The sequence below is a fragment of the Aegilops tauschii genome, chromosome 6 (assembly GCF_002575655.3).
Source record: "Aegilops tauschii subsp. strangulata cultivar AL8/78 chromosome 6, Aet v6.0, whole genome shotgun sequence".
Taxonomy (NCBI): domain Eukaryota; kingdom Viridiplantae; phylum Streptophyta; class Magnoliopsida; order Poales; family Poaceae; genus Aegilops; species Aegilops tauschii.
In genome coordinates, this window is record NC_053040.3 from 397824063 (window position 1) to 397840248 (window position 16186).

Sequence of the window (16186 nt, forward strand, 5' to 3'; positions counted from 1 at the left end):
TGCCACTATGGCAACCCCTTTTGTCTATAAAAGGAGGCCCGAGGCGACCAGGAGGAGGATTCGGATCCTTTGGGAAAATTACACCCCGTAGCTAGCTCAAGAACACAAGAATACTCAAATACATCCACCAAAGCAGGACTAGGGTATTATGCATCTCCACGGCCCGAACCTGGGTAAACGATCTGTGTGCTTCCTGTCAGACCCGCTCTTTGCACAACCTCGCGCCCGCCAACCGTAGAAGGGATCCCAGTGATTCCATAGGTGTCGATTTCCCCCGACATCTTTGGCGCGCCAGGTACGGGGCGCAGTTGTGAAAATCTGGTCTAGCAGTTAGCCTAGCAGTTCTTCATCGCCATGGCTCCCAAGAAGAAGACGATCACGGTGGTCGGTTCATCCGGAGCCGGACGGCCCGTACCGGTGCGGGCGAGCAGCGGGCCCATCACGGACAGAACCCGAGGCGCGGCCGCGAGCACCAACGTCGCTCTGGCAGTCAGAGCCTGGCGAGCGGCGTCGTTCGTGTGCAAGACGACGGGCCGCACATCGCCGGACCCGAGGACGGAGCGGGGGCCCCGCGGGTGGAGCGGGGGCCCCGCGGGTGGCGCGGGGCCCTCCAGAGGTGGCGCCGTACCATCTACGGGCAGCGCAGCAATATCCAGGACGCCTGCGCTGGTGCCCACGACGCGCTCTTCCCAGGGTGTGCGTGACGAGCAGGCCAGCACGCTGGTGACCCCGGACGGCGCCGTGGGAAGAATCCTGGGCATCACTCGCGGGACGAAGGAGACCAGATTGCTCGCCAAAGTGCTAGCGAAAATGGCGCACAGCCGCCAGGCCATGATAGAGCTCCTTCTAACATGGTTGGAAGTCAGAGCGCGTCACGGTCCGCGCAGCTTTTGCCGCCACCCACGCTAGCAGAAGCTTTGGCGTGCGCACAGCTGCTCCTCGACTTCCCTCCCACCGCGGAAAAGCTCGACGAGTGGAGAGCCACCATCCGGAGCCTCGTCGGCGTCGCCAACAAAGATGAGCTGCGACCAGAGGGGCCCTCGGGTCGACGCTCCGTCGAGCCACCGCACGCCGGCGGTGGAGGGGCCGCGGGCGCAGCCACGGTGCACTCTCCTCCTCCGCGCCAGCCGCCGCGGGTGTCGATCCGTCGTGATGACGCTTGTGATAACATTTCCATAGCGTCGTCTGACCCACGGACCCACCGCGACCAGCGCCAAGTTCTCCGGGAGCGAGCCCACGAAGATGCTCGAACTACCATCGAGCGCCGGCGCGATGCACGCCACCAGTCGGATAGGCGGGTGGGGCCCGCTATAGACCACCAGCACCGGGAGGCTCTAGCGGCCTACCTTACGAGGTGGGTTGCCCGGCCTTTACCCGTGAGCTGCGGCAGTTCCAGTGGCCGTCCTACCGCACGTTCAAGCCCGACGTCGGCGAGAAGTACAATGGCAAGACCCACCTGTCGGAGTTCCTCAGCATCTACACCATCGCGATGCAAGCCGCTGGAGCTCGCGACGACAAGGTGCTAGCCAATTACTTCCCATTGGCCCTGAAACCCAATGTCATGTCCTGGTTGATGCACTTGCCGGCGGATTCCATTAATTCTTGGTCGGATATGTGTCATGAGTTCGTTGGTGCCTTCACTGGAGGCCACCAAGCTCATGGCCAGGTGAGCGAATTGCACATCATTCCCCATAAGGATGGTAAGAACCTGCGCGAGTACATACAGAGGTTCAGCCGAGTGCAATACAACATCCCATATGTTCATCCCGCCGCCGTGATCAGCGCATTCCATCAGAATGTGCGCAATCGCAAGATGAGCGAAGAGCTGGCGATGAACAAAGTCAAGGATGTGGCCGAACTTTATGTTTTGGCCGATAGATGCGCCCGAGCTGAAGAGGGAAGGAAGTACCCCGACGAAGACGCCGGCGCGGAAACCGACTCTATAGACGAAGACACTGCCACCCCGATGAAGAAGGGTCGGCGCCGCAACAGGAAACGCAAGGACAAGACCGTGCTTGCCGTCGAGGGAGCCGAGGACACCGGTGCTGCCAAGAAGGCCAAGGCAGACGACCCCGACAAGCAAATTGCCGGGTGCGCCGCTTGCCGAACCTTGGCGGCTGCCGACAAGCCGGGAGGCTCCGACAAGCAATACTGCAAGATCCACCGCACCACGGGCCACGACCTCCAGAACTGCCGGCAAGTCGAGGTGCTTGCTGAGAAGCAAAAAGCTGAGTATGAGAGGCGGGACAAGGAGAAGGGCCGGGATGGTGCCGAGGGATCTGGCAAGAAGCGTGGCGGCCAAGGAGGTCACCGCGGCAAGGATAACCAGCAAGAGAGGCCCGCTCGGGGCCGCGACAAGAAGCAGGAAGATGATGATCACAACAAAGACGACGAGTCCGGCGAGCATGAGTTCCAGAAGGCTACAGAGGCCATGTGCGTCGATGGTGGCGCCTCGCTGCATACCTCTCACCGCCAGCTCAAGCAGTGGGCGCGTGAGATCATGGCGGCAGAGCCATCATTCGACGCTCAGAAGCCACTGAAGTGGTCCGGCATGACTATCATCTTCGACACCGAGGACCACCCTGATTGCACAACTGCGGTCGGGTGTTTGCCGTTGTTGGTTTCACCAACGATACGCAACCTCAAGGTGAACAAGATGCTAGTTGACGGTGGGGCCGGTCTGAACTTGATCTCGCCCGTTGTGATCAAAAGGCTGCAGATTCCTGATGGAGACCTTGAGGAGACGGGCACGTTTCAAGGGGTCAACCCGGGAAGGAGTCAGCCGAAAGGCAAGGTCACGCTGTCTGTGACGTTTGGAGGCGAGTTCAACTACAGGACAGAGAGGAATGTCTTCGATGTAGCCGAGATCCCCTTGCCCTACAACGGGATCCTCGGCTGCCTGGCACTAGCCAAGTTTATGGCGGCGGCGCACTACGTCTACAACACACTGAAGATACCCGGCCCGATGACCATCATCACCGTCCCCTGCGACAAGAAGGATGCGCTGATCTGCGCCGACCTACTCTACCGGGAAGCAGTTGCAGCGACTGCCGCCAAGGCACTAGCTCCTGCCGCTGAAGCCCCGGGAGGGAAGAAGAAGACCGGCAAGACCTCTCGCACCCACTCCGGCAAGCGCACCTCTTCGGAGTGTTGTGCTACCGTTGAGGACGTGCCAGAGAGCTCCACCGGCAAGAGCAAGAAATCCAGAGCTGCACCACCAAAGACCAAGAAGGTGTCCGTAGGATGGCACGGGAGGGGCTTTCACCATAAGCTCCACCCTCGACAGCAAATAGGAAAGCGTGCTCGTCACTTTCCTACGGGCGAATGTCGATGTGTTTGCATGGCAAGCATCCAACATCCCCGGCGTTCCCAGGGAAGTGATTGAGCACCATCTTGCTGTCTGTCCCCATGCACGACCCGTCAAGAAGAAGGTCAGGAAGTAGGCTTTGGAACGACAGGAGTTCATCATAGAGGAGATAAGGAAGTTGGAAGCGGCAGGCTTGGTGAGAGGAGTGCTCCATCCGACGTGGTTGGCCAATCCGGTGGTGGTGCGCAAGGCAAACGGGAAGTGGAGGCTGTGTATTGACTACACAGATATCAATAAGGCTTGCCCTAAGGACCCCTTCCCGTTGTCGCGCATCGACCAGATTGTTGACTCCACGGCCGGGTGTGACCTGTTGTCATTCCTTGACGCCTACTCGGGCTACCACCAGATCTTCATGACAAGAGAAGACGAAGAGAAGACAACATTCATCACCCCATGTAGTACGTATTGCTTTTTACGGATGCCTTTTGGGTTGAAGAGTGCTGGCTCAACATTTGCAAGGGCAGTCCAAATTGGTTTTGAGCCCCAGCTACATAGAAATATGGAAGCTTATATGGATGACATAGTGGTCAAAACCAAGGACAAGGCGACACTTGTACGAGATTTAGAGGAGACGTTTGCAAACCTGCGCAAGATCAACCTCAAGCTGAACCCTGAGAAGTGTGTCTTCGGCGTTCTGTCCGGCAAACTTCTCGGGTTCTTTGTGTCACAGCGTGGGATCGAGGCAAACCCAGACAAGATCAAGGCTATCGAGCAAATTGAGGCGCCCAAGTGGATCAAGGATGTGCATCGGCTCACTGGCTGCGTTGCCGCCATGAGCAGATTCATCTCCAAGTCTGCCGAGCACGCCCTCCCCTTTTTCAAAATCCTGAAAAAGGTGGGACCAATGGAATGGACCCCAGAGGCCGAAGCAGCACTACAGGATTTGAAGAAATACCTCTCCTCCACACCAATACTGGTTGCGCCCAAACCACAAGAGCCATTGCTGCTGTATCTAGCAGCAACGAATCAAGTGGATAGCGCCGCGCTAGTGGTACAGAGGGAGGTCAATGAAGAGGCAGCGGCAACGGCCGGACTGGCGGATGGCGAGCCAGAGCTCCTCCCGGCAGGCCTTGGTGCCGGCAAGGCAAGGCCCCCGGCAGAGTCTGACGCCATCGGGGCAGGGCCCGTACAACCAAATGAAGTGGTGCAGAAGAAGAGGATGATGCAGCACCCGGTTTACTTTGTCAGCTCCCTCTTGCAGGGGGCTAGGTCAAGGTATTCCGGTGTGCAGAAATTGCTCTTCGGCCTTCTTATGGCCTCGAGGAAGCTGCATCATTACTTCCAAGCGCATGAAATCACCGTCGTCACTCGCCTCCCGTTGCAACGGATACTGCATAACCCAGACGCAACCGGAAGGATCATGGAGTGGGCCTTGGAGCTGTCGAGCTTTGGTTTGAAGTTTGAAAGTACTTCGACAATCCAGAGCAGAGTCTTAGCAGAGTTCATTGCGGAGTGGACCCCAACGCCCGACGAAGAGATCCAGGAGACCACTCTCCCCGGTAAGGAAGCAGGTCCCAACTGGATCATGTACTTTGACGGGGCTTTCTTGCTGCAAGGCGCCGATGCTGGTATGCTGCTTGTCGCACCCACCGGAGAGCACCTCAAGTATGTAATCCAGATCCACTTTCCCAGGGAGATGTCCACAAATAACACTGCTGAATACGAGGGGTTGCTTGCCGGTCTCAGGATCGCGGTAGACCTCGGGATTAAGAAGCTCATCGTCAGGGGTGATTCACAGCTTGTCGTCAGGCAAGTCAACAAAGATTACCAGAGCCCGTTGATGGAGGAACACGTAGATGAGGTGAGGAAGCTGGAGGAGCGCTTCGACGGTATACAAGCGGAGCACGTTCCCCGAGTGGAGAATGACATCGCCGATTACCTGTCGAAGCGCGCAGCGTTCAACCTACCTGTGGAACCAGGTACTTTTGTGCTTCGGTTAACTCAACCATCCGTGGAACCATCGATGGAGCAGAACAAGCGGACGAAATCAGGCCCCAGCAAGTACTTTCCCGCCGAGCCCCCTGGGGCCGCCGACAAGGATGTTGCCATGGGTACTGAACCTGCCGAGGGGCAACTGGCTCCGGCAGGGCGTCAAGCCCTGGCCGTAGAGACGGCCGCTCCCATGGCAGAAGAAATGCCTTTAGTCCTTGCCGTCGAGCCCCAGGCTCCGGCATGGGCGCAGCACACCATCCGATTCCTCCAAACAGGGGAACTTCCAGAGGAGCAGGAAGAAGCGGAGAAAGTAGCCCGTCCGTCCGCCATGTATCAGTTCGTCGATGACGTCCTGTACAGGAAAAGGCCGAACAGTGTGAAATTGAAGTGCATTTCCCGGGAGGAAGGACTGGAGCTGTTGGCAGAGATACACAGAGGCATATGTGGTTCCCACATAGGGTCGAGGGCCCTTGCCGGCAAGGCGTTCCAGCAAGGTTTCTTCTGGCCCACTGCCCTCCAGGATGCAACGGCACTAGTAACCAAGTGTGAAGTGTGTCAGTTCCATTCGAAGAAGCTTCATCAACCAGCTCAAGCCCTTCAAACAATTCCTCTCTCTTGGCCGTTTTCGATCTGGGGGCTCGACATACTGGGCCCTTTCCCCCGCGCTGACGGGAGCTTTGAGTACTTGTACGTTGAGATCGACAAGTTCACAAAGTGGCCGGAGGTGGAAGCAGTGACGAAGGTGACCACACAGTCGGCCGTCAAGTTCTTCAAGGGGCTAGTCTGCCGTTTTGGTGTGCCAAACAGAGTCATCACCGACAACGGCACGCAGTTCACAAGTCATACCTTCATGCAGTATATCCAAGACCTCGGCAGCAAAGTCTGTTTCGCTTCCGTGGCACACCCACGGAGCAACGGCTAGGCAGAGAGGGCAAATGTTGAAGTACTGCGAGGCCTGAGAACCAAGACTATTGACAGGCTGCGCCAGAGCGGAAGGCGCTGGATTGATGAATTGTCGGCGGTTCTTTGGTCAATCAGAACAACGCCAAATCGAGCCACCGGCCAGACACCCTTCGCCCTGGTATACAGGGCAGAAGCAGTTCTCCCCACAGAACTCACATACGGTCACCTCGAGTGCTCGCTTATGACGAGATTGAGCAAGAGCAATTGTGGCAAGATGACGCAACGCTCCTCGAGGAAGATCATCTTCAGGCGACTGTGAGAGCAGCACGCTACCAGCAAGCCTTGCACCGCTAACATAGCCGCAAGGTTCATGCCCGAAGCTTTGAGGAAGGCGACCTTGTTCTTCGGCGCGTTCAGTCGGTCAAGAATTCCAACAAGTTGACGCCGAAGTGGGAAGGCCCTTATCGGGTAATAGGAGTCACCAGGCCTGGCGCAGTCCGCCTGGAGACCGAAGATGCTATTCCAGTGAGCAACTCCTGGAACATCGAGCATCTTTGTAAGTTTTACCAATGAGGTGCGGTTGTCTGGCCCCCCGGCAAACCACCTTTTGTACAAGCCTTGCCGACGAGGCATGTAACCCTCTGTACAAAGCCAGGCGCAGACCCTGAGCATAAATAAATGAAGCACTGGCGCCCTAAGTTTTAGCATGCATGCTAGGTTAAGTCTCTCCCTCGGTTAGGGTTGATAGTGCTTAGCGGCGACTAACCCCTAGCATAGAGGTCGAGTGCACATTTCTCTGTTCCTTTCCATCCTCTTTGGTTCGCAGGGTACATGGACGTTTCTGCTGAGCTGTTTGGGAGAAAGAGAACGGGCCGGCACTCCAGCCTCGGCAGGCCAAGGTTGCCGGGGGCTGCAGATGCAAGAATCCAACCCCGGCAAGCCAAGGTTGCCGGGGGCTGCAGATTCAGATAAGTCTTTTATCCTCTATTGTGCATTTCCGTATGATGTTGGGACGTATGAAACCTCGTTTTGCTCCTAGACCACCGTGCTCCCCCTTTTTTTCCTATACCCAAGTCCCTGGGTCGGAGCCGGGTCGTAGTCGCGGTGGCAAGGAAATAAACGAAGGGCCTAACTCTACTACGCCCCTGCCTCCGCCGAGAGCGTGAGGATGGTCGACTGAAGTAAGGGGACGGAAGGCCTGTTGCCGGGAGACGATTTTTATCTTGAAAATAACAAGGATTCATTCCTTGGCATGGGCCTCGCTCATGCACAAAGAACTCAGCAAGCACCCTTTTTCATTAAAAACATCCCATACAGGTACAGTTCATACGGGATAAAAAAACATGAGCAAGGGAATTACAAGTCTTAAAATTAACAAGTGCCCGCAGGCTTACAAACTAAAAAGAGATAAGATGCCCGTAATCCCTTTCTTGTCCCTATCCTCAGAAGGTGGAACAAGATAGCAGGAGGGCAAAAAGAGTGCCTAGGCGAGGTGCGAGGAGCAGAAGGCACCAAGAGAACATCCCGGTGCCGGGAGGGAAGCTGGAAGATGAGGCAGCAGGCCGGCAATACGCGACGAAGGCGTCGGTGCCCGCGTACTCCGACTTGACGGCCGCCACCCGCCTTCTTCGCCTTCCCCGACCCTCCTACGCCAGCCGCCCAAGGAGTCGACGGGGAACGCGCCGATGGAGAGCTTGACGAGGAAGGCCCTCGGCAGGGCGCGTGGCCGAGGGAGGGGCGGCGCGGTCAATCGGAGTCGAGGTCGGCATCCCGCCGCTCGACGCCTTCGTCGTCGTTGTCGCTGTCCTCCTCGTCACTCCTGCTTGAGGAAGAACCTTCATCGTCGGAGGAGCTCTCCACGCAGGACTTTAGGCGAGTTCCAAGATCCCCAAAGACCTTGACGGAGAGCAGGCCGTTCTCCATTAACTTGAAGTAGAAAACGAGCCCCGCCGTCAGGCTGTGGATACGAGCAAACGTCTTCCATCCGCGACAGAGGTACATGACGTGGGGAGCGGGGAAGTCGACGTCGACCCGCGTGCCGCCGTTCCCGCAGCCCCTCATGTGCAGCCTGAGGGTCTGGGGCGGATCGAGCTCCATCTCCCGAGAAAACAGGGTAGGGAGACGAAGACGACGGCGCGGTGGCCGACGCAGCCTAATGAAGAACTCGCGAGGCTGGTCCCCAACGTGGCCCTCCATTGGGAGAGCACCGCCGGCGGAGGCAAGGTCGGTGCGCCGCCCTGTCCCCCTCTTCCCTGAACGCCACGGCAACCTCGGCCTCACCCCCCCCTTCCTCTCGTGGCCGGCTCCGCCACCGCGAGCTCTTGGGGAGGAGGGAAGCGCTGTCGAGCAATGACCCTCGCCGCCACCGTCGAAGGGCCAGCGCCTCCTCTCGCCATGGAAAATGGAGGAAAGAAGCCGAAGTAAATGGAGGCGGATGATGAAAAGATGTGGGATACCATCCCCCTTCCCCTTCTTATAAAGGGGTGGGGTCGGGGCTCGGCCGCCCCACTCGACCAATCCGGCCATCGGGAGCGCAGGGAATCAAGACCGACCCGCTGCCTCAATCAGCGACGGCCCGGTTTCCCGCCTCCACCGCCTGCCACCTGCATGGAGGACACGTGGCGAGCAAGCAGAATCGAGGGGATGGGTGAGACGACCGTTCCCCACCCCGTGATCGCGGGGCGCGGACGCCTTGAAGGCCACGACCCGAGTCCAACTCAGTAAATGAGCCGCGCCTCTGCGTCTCCCTCTTTTTACGGGGAAGGCGCGAGCTGCCTCTTTACCATGATGTGACGCATGCGTGCGGAAACCGCCCCACGCATGGCCCCCACGTCACGCACGACCCTCCACGTCGCGCGTTCAACGCGGGTCGTGGGGAAGCGCAGCGGACGGAAAGTTACTGCGGTAAAATCCGCCCCACCTGCCCGCGTGTCGTTCTGGGCCTGGCCCAGCAACGTGTCGCGCTTATGTGTGGCCCAGGCCCGGAGGCTCCTGTCGGTGTACAAAAGTAGGGGCTCTCCTTTTGACCCCTTTACTTGTGCACGGGAAGTCGGAGCCGCACCCACGGCCACACCAAGCAGGGCAGAAGAGGGTAGCCGAAGCACAAGGCGATCAAGGCAACGACAGGGCCAGAAACAATAAAGAGCAAAGGGCGAGGTGGACTCCCCCGGCAAGGCCCTTGCCGGGGCGGCCTCCGCGGCCCCGGCAAGAGCCTTGCCGGGGCAACTCGCCCAACACCAGCAGAGCGAGCCGCCCTTGAGCCTGAGAGTTCCAAGCGCTGCCAACAACTACATTGGAACCAAGGCTCGAGAGACACCTCTGTGATGGCATGCAGATCTTCGTCAAGATCATAAATGCACGAGATCAGATGAGGACCAGAAGACGACGACCCTCAGCGGGATCCTAGCCGAGGAAATCCACAAGACCCCCGGCAAGATCCTTGCCGGGGACGACCACGATGCCACGGCAAGACCCTTGCGGGGCCCTGACAAGACCCTTGCCGAGGACACCAGCGGGGCCGCAGCTAGGCCCACGCCTGCCAAGACACCACCGCTGTTCCCATACAGCTGCTAGCTCAACTAGCTGAGCAGACACCTGTATGGCGACGGGCGGCCTCTACACCGACCCAGCAAGCACCTGCGTGGTGGCATGTAGATCTTCATGAAGACTCCACCACCGCGCCAGCCCGGCAACCAGCCAACGTGGCGCCACGACGCCTTGTCAGCTCGGACGCGTGTCGAAGCCAGGAGAGGCGACGACAGCTAGGACGTGCTTCCTTGCCGTCCCCGATAAAGCGAGAGGGGCACGTCGGCAGCGCATTAAATGTGTTTGTCCGACGGTGCCAGAGGATAGACTCATCCACTGTACACCTTTCCACCTCCTGTGTGCCACTGTGGCAACCCCTTTTGTCTATAAAAGGAGGCACGAGGCGACCGGGAGGAGGATTCGGATCCTTTGGGCAAATTACACCCCGTAGCTAGCTCAAGAATACAAGAACACTCAAATACATCCGCCAAAGCAGGACTAGGGTATTACGCATCTCTGTGGCCCGAACCTGGGTAAACGATCTATGTGCTTCCTGTCAGACCTGCTCTTTGCACAACCTCGCGCCCGCCAACCGTAGAAGGGATCCCAGTGGTTCCATAGGTGTCGATTCCCCCCGACACCAGGCGTGCCCTAGGAGGGGGTGCCCTATGAGCTTCTGGGCCCATGTGGCTCCTCTAACTCTAATCTCAGCTCCATAAATACCCAAATATTCCCCGTATCCCAGACGGCACACTAAAAATACTTTTCCAGCACCGCAAGCTTCTGTTCTCGTGAGATCCCATCTAGGGGCCTTTTCCGGCACTCCGCCGGAGGGGGATTCGATCACGGAGGGCTTCTACATCAACTTTGTTGCCCTTTCGATGATGTGTGAGTAGTTTACCACAGACCTATGAGTCCATAGCAGGTAGCTAGATGGCTTCTGCTCTCTCTTTGATCTTCAATACAATGTTCTCCTCGATGTTCTTGGAGATCTATTCGATGTAATCTTCTTTTGCGGTGTGTTTGTTGAGATCCGATGAATTGTTGGCTTATGATCAGATTATCTATGAATATTATTTGAGTCTTCTCTGAACTCTTTTATGCATGATTAAGATAGCTTTGTATTTCTCTCCGATCTATTGATTTGGTTTGGCCAACTAGATTGATTTTTCTTGCAATGGGAGAGGTGCTTTGTAGTCGGTTCAATCTTGCGGTGTCCTCACCCAGTGACAGAAAGGGTAGCGAGGCACGTATTTGTATTGTTGCCACTAAGGATAAAAAGATGGGGTTTATTTCATATTTATTGGATCTATCCCTCTACATCATGTCATCTTGCTTAAGGCGTGACTCCGTTCTTGTTAACTTAATACACTAGATGCATGTTGTATAGCGGTCGATGTGTGGAGTAATAGTAGTAAATGCAGGCAGGAGTCGGTCTACTTATCACGGACGTGATGCCTATATTCATGATCATTGCCTTGGATATCGTCATAACTATGCTCTTTTCTATCAATTGCTCAACAGTAATTTGTTGACCCACCGTATGTGTACTTTCAAGAGAGAAGCCTCTAAGGAAAACTATGGCCCCCGGGTCTATTTTTATCATATTATTTTCAGATCTACAAAACCAAAAACACAAAAATACCTTGCTGCAATTTATTTATCTTTACTTTATTTTGCACTTTTATTCATCTTTTATATCAATCTATATCAGATCTCATCCTTGCAAGTGGCGGTGAAGGGATTGACAACCCCTTTTTCGCGTTGGGTGCAAGTATTTGTTTGTTTGTGCAGGTGCATCTATTGAGGACTTGTGTGTTCCTCCTACTGGATTGGTACCTTGGTTCTTAACTGAGGGAAATACTTATCTCTACTTTGCTACATCACCCTTTCCTCTTCAAGGGAAAAACCAACGCAAGCTCAAGAAGTAGCAGTCGAGGTGCTCAATCGTCGAGTGACTTCTGTAGTGCACCCCCTCCCTCCGCTGCTGAGTGAGAGGTTGGGGGTAGTACTCGTCGGCGTGACAGTCTCCGCCGCTGTCAATGTCGACGTGCGACGAGCCGTTGTCTCCCGCGCCGCCACGTGCATACCCGGGTGGACTGTGCTGGGAACCGGCCATCCGCACCTCCACGCGGGATCGCTGGTCTCGCACTCAGACATATCATCTGAGCCCTCATGAAGGAGGTAAACAAATTGAGGACGGGTTCGTCGAGCTGGATCGCCGCGATCTGCGGGGTCGCGGCCTGAAGAGTCATCGTGTGCTTGATCCACCGCTGGAGCCGTGAGCACCCAGAGCGCTTGCGACGCGACCGATGGAGCGATGAGGCACCGACTAGTAAGTGGTCGACGGTTGTCGAAGAAGAACGCCAAAGGTGCTCGCGCGGAAGTGCGCTGCACCACGGATGGGCAACGCCTCGATATCCAACAGGGCTTCCCGAAGCCACGCAGAACAGTCGGTGAAGAAGTTGAGGACGTCGAAACGGATCTCGCTGCCGAGAGTCAGTCCGCCGCCGGAAACCATGGTGAAGGTGGGAAAATCGCAACTACGCCGGAAGTCGCTAGACGCCTGCCCCACGGTGGGCGCCAACTGTCGTGGGTGTAAGTCTGACAATGAGGTTTAGGGGTGAGAATTAGAGGGCAGAGCCTAGCTACGGCACAGTTGTTACACTCGGATTTACGAGTTCAGGCCCCTCGCGGTGGAGGTAATAGCCCTACGTCTCGGTGTTCTGGAGCTGTTGATTGAGTGTATAGTTTACAGAAGATGCGAACCCTTGTTATGGAGCCGAGGGGTGGCTTATATAGAGTCTGCTAGGTCTCCTATGAATGCCGCCATAACCAAGGGTTAAAGGGAGGTTTTAAGTGTGCCAGGTAACGGGCGTATTAATTACACTTGATGAGGGTGGAGGCACGTCCTGATCGTTGCGATCCTGGGGAGCCTCTTGGTCTTCTCTGTCTGAGTGACGTCAGGTACTCCGAGTGAAATAAGTCGGTCGAGTGAACGGCAACTTTTCCGAGTGGTTGTTGGCTTCCGAGTGACCTTCACGTTGTAGTACATATGAACGCTGATCTGGCCCAGGGGCCCAGTACACAGTGCATGGTGTCCGAGAGTAGGGTCTGTAGGTCAGGCCTGTTACCCTATCCCTAGTACATGTCCTCGTTAGGGGGCCCTCCTAAAACAATTGCCAATTCAAGTTAAAATTTTGACAACAACATAAGTAAGAAATATGATCCAAATTGAATAAAACATATAATCAACAAATCTATTATATACATGCATCACATTCATTCATCAAAACCATTCATCAACATTCATTATTCTAAATATAAACATCCACACATATAAACATCAAATCTATATATATAGCAATACCAAATGTGCATATCAATCTAAACACATTCATCTTTCTAAAGATAAACATCCACACATGTATGCATATGCATTCATTTTAAATATAGCAATACCACAATATTTAGTCAACAACATTCATTCATGATCAACAACTTCAATCATTCATCATCAACATTCATTCATCATTCAACAACATTGAAATATGCATATATGCATATGAATCATTTACCAACATTGGAATATCAATCATATTCAAATGTTTTAAATAAAATTATAACCATCATATTTATCCAACATCCATCATATTGAAACAACATCAATCATTTTTTATCAAACATCAATGATTTATTCTAAAAAAGCTATAATATGAACTAGGGTTCATCTTCAAACTAAATAGAATCAGCAAAACTCGCTACTACAATATGAACTAGGGTTCATGTTCAACACATCCATCATATTGAATCATTCCAAATAAACCTAGAATTAACAAAAATTAAAACTACAAGATGAAATCATAGCTTTTTGACTAAAACTATTTGGAGGGACCGAAGGAGCTTACTTCTCTCGTCGTGGAGCCATCTCGATCCGCAAAAACGATGGAGGAGATTGGGGGGGGGGGTGCTGGAGGGGATGAGATAGGCGCCTCCTCCTCTGTTCTTCGGGGCGGTAGGAAGGAAGATGGGGGCTGGATTGGTGGGTGGGCCCCACGGCCTATAACTATTCAAAACCTACCGCCGAGGTTGATGGCGGTAGGGTATAACAGCCTACCGCCAGAGACATTGGCGGTAGGGTCGACGGCAGAGGCGAAAGTCCGTTTACTAGCTGACGTGGATAAGTGGTCTACCGCCGGGGCTTGGTAGGCAGTTATATCCTACCGCCGTCGCCCCTGACAGTAAGAAAAGGAATCAGACAAAAAAAAATCAAACTAGGGACAAATCCGACTTAATTTGGCCGCACATCGCCGGTGGCTGGCGAGGCTGATTCTGTTGCATGTGGGGCTGCGGATCACGTTTCCGGATACTTCTCGGGTGTCCTTTCCGGCCGCTGTTGGGGTTTTCCACCTTTCGGTGCGTCGGGCCGTTGGGTTGTGTCACTCTGCCGGGGTCTCTCGGTGGCCCCCGTCTGCAGCCACACTGCGCAAGACAATGTATATCCACGGAGCAAAAGCATATGTATCGAATTCGAGCTAAAGTGGTGCGGGAAAACCGGAAAAGCCACGGGATTGGGGTAGCACCGTCGCCACCGAAAAAGAGACGAGGAAAACACGCCCTGCCCCCAAAGAAACACGCCGCAGGCGTGGACCGGACCGCGGGTCTGTGCGACGCCCGGCACCCACAGATCCCACGAAATTGTCCTCCGCGGCGCACTGAACCTCGCTCCACTGACCCAGGGCGGCCGCCATGGGCTCCTACCGCTACAGCTCCGCCTCGCAGTTCTTCTTCGCCGCCGGCGAAGCCGGCCCCGGCCCCGCCGCGCGCAAGCCCGCCAGAACCGTGCGGATCCCCGTCACCACGCCTCAGGACGCGGCGGCCGCCAGGATCCAGGCGGCGTTCCGGAGCCGCCGGGTCCGGAGGCACGTCGCGGCCGTGCGCTCCGCCGACGCCGAGGCGACGCGGCTCGAGCGGCTGCTCCGGCGGCAGGAGACCGTGGACGCCGTCCGCGGCGACGACCGCGAGCGCGCGCGCTTCTCGGAGGCGCTCATGGCCGTGCTGCTCCGCCTCGACGCCGTCCCGGGCCACGACCCGGCCGTGCGGGAGGCCCGGCGCGCCGTCAGCCGCCGCGTCGTCGGCCTCCAGGAGGTGTTCGACTCCGTGCTCGCGGCGCCCGAGGCCGACACCTACGGCGTCCCGGCGAGCCTGGCCCAGGTTCTCGAGGGGATCTGGGGCATCGGAGAGGCGCCGGTTGCGCCGCCGCCGCCGGCGGTGGCCGCGGAGGAGGAGGCGAGGAGGAGTGGCTGGGGCAGGTTTTTCGCGGTACTTTAGCGCGCGCGCTCCCGCGACTGTGAGATCGTAGTATACCGCGTATAAATACGTGTATCTCGTGGATGCTTACGATCGTAGTATACCAAGTGGTACAGTGATGATATATGAACATGGAACGAATACCTACAGTGATATAGATATATTTAGGCTCAGTTCTTTCGTCAGAATCTAGAATCAGACCCTACCCAGTTTCTCCCACAATCTGTGAGCCTCGTTTGTTTTACAATTCTATTGGGAGAATCTGATAATCTGGCAAAAGAACTGGCCCATACTCTACTTTGCTGGTGCCTGTGCCTGGTTGCATTTGAACTGGGGATTTTGTTTGACATTGTACCATTTTGTTGCACTGTTCTTGTGGTTTTATGTTCTCTCTATTCTATTTTATCCAAAATTCGATATGGATCATAGGTCATAAGCTCTCATTTTCTGAATCCGGTTGGTTTGATGCTGCCCTGCCAAAATGTTGGCAAACAAACAAGATTAATGCGTACAAAGGAATCAAAGGATGAATGTAGCTGAATGGAGGTAGACTCATTGGTTTGGCCTTGTGTTTTGTAAGAATGTCAAAAGGGAAATTGGTTCGGTTCAGAAAATCAGGAAGGCTTCGCAATGCAAAATCGTATCTCGCCGGTTTATGTAGCTGAGACAAATTCTGGCTTTGGGTTGGCAGTTCACCGAGAACTTACATTTACCGCGTTGGTCAATTCATATGGAACATGGTCATATTTGTTATGACTCCGTACCCCTCAGTTGTAGCCTCCTCCGACCAAAGCACTAGGGTTTCCTTGCTTTTCGCCGGCACCGCCGCTGTCCGCCTTGTCTCCTATGGTTCTTAGAGGCGCGGTGGATCCCGGCCCTTGCCGGCGGGAGGCCTCCATTTGTAGATGTTCTTTTTTAAGTTTTGTTAGGTTTGTCCCATGCTTAGTGTCGAGGGATGAACCCAGGGAAGGCAACGGAATCCGGATCCCTTTCAAAAACATCGGGCAGGCAACGCCCCTCAATCCGGCTTGCTCCTGGCCAGCTTCCCAGCGCAACTCGGCCAAACCGGCTGGCATACGGCCAAACCGGCCGGTCCCTGCAAGTCAAACCTTCATCGTCAAACCAACATGGCTACAGTGTGTTTCCCTT

The 16186-nt window shown here is 55.4% G+C and overlaps 1 protein-coding gene across 1 annotated transcript; it reads left to right on the forward strand.

The window, feature by feature from the left end:
- Nucleotides 1–14194: 14194 nt before the first annotated feature.
- On the forward strand, nt 14195–15391 carry LOC109779028 (BAG family molecular chaperone regulator 5, mitochondrial). The gene has a single exon (XM_020337606.4). The coding sequence runs from the start codon at nt 14477–14479 to the stop codon at nt 15056–15058; it is 582 nt and encodes a 193-aa protein (XP_020193195.1). The 5' UTR covers nt 14195–14476; the 3' UTR covers nt 15059–15391.
- Nucleotides 15392–16186: the final 795 nt, after the last annotated feature.

Bases quoted from the DNA above. Each gene is read 5' to 3' on its own strand.
- LOC109779028 (XM_020337606.4), top strand. From the start codon at position 14,477: ATGGGCTCCTACCGCTACAGCTCCGCCTCGCAGTTCTTCTTCGCCGCC.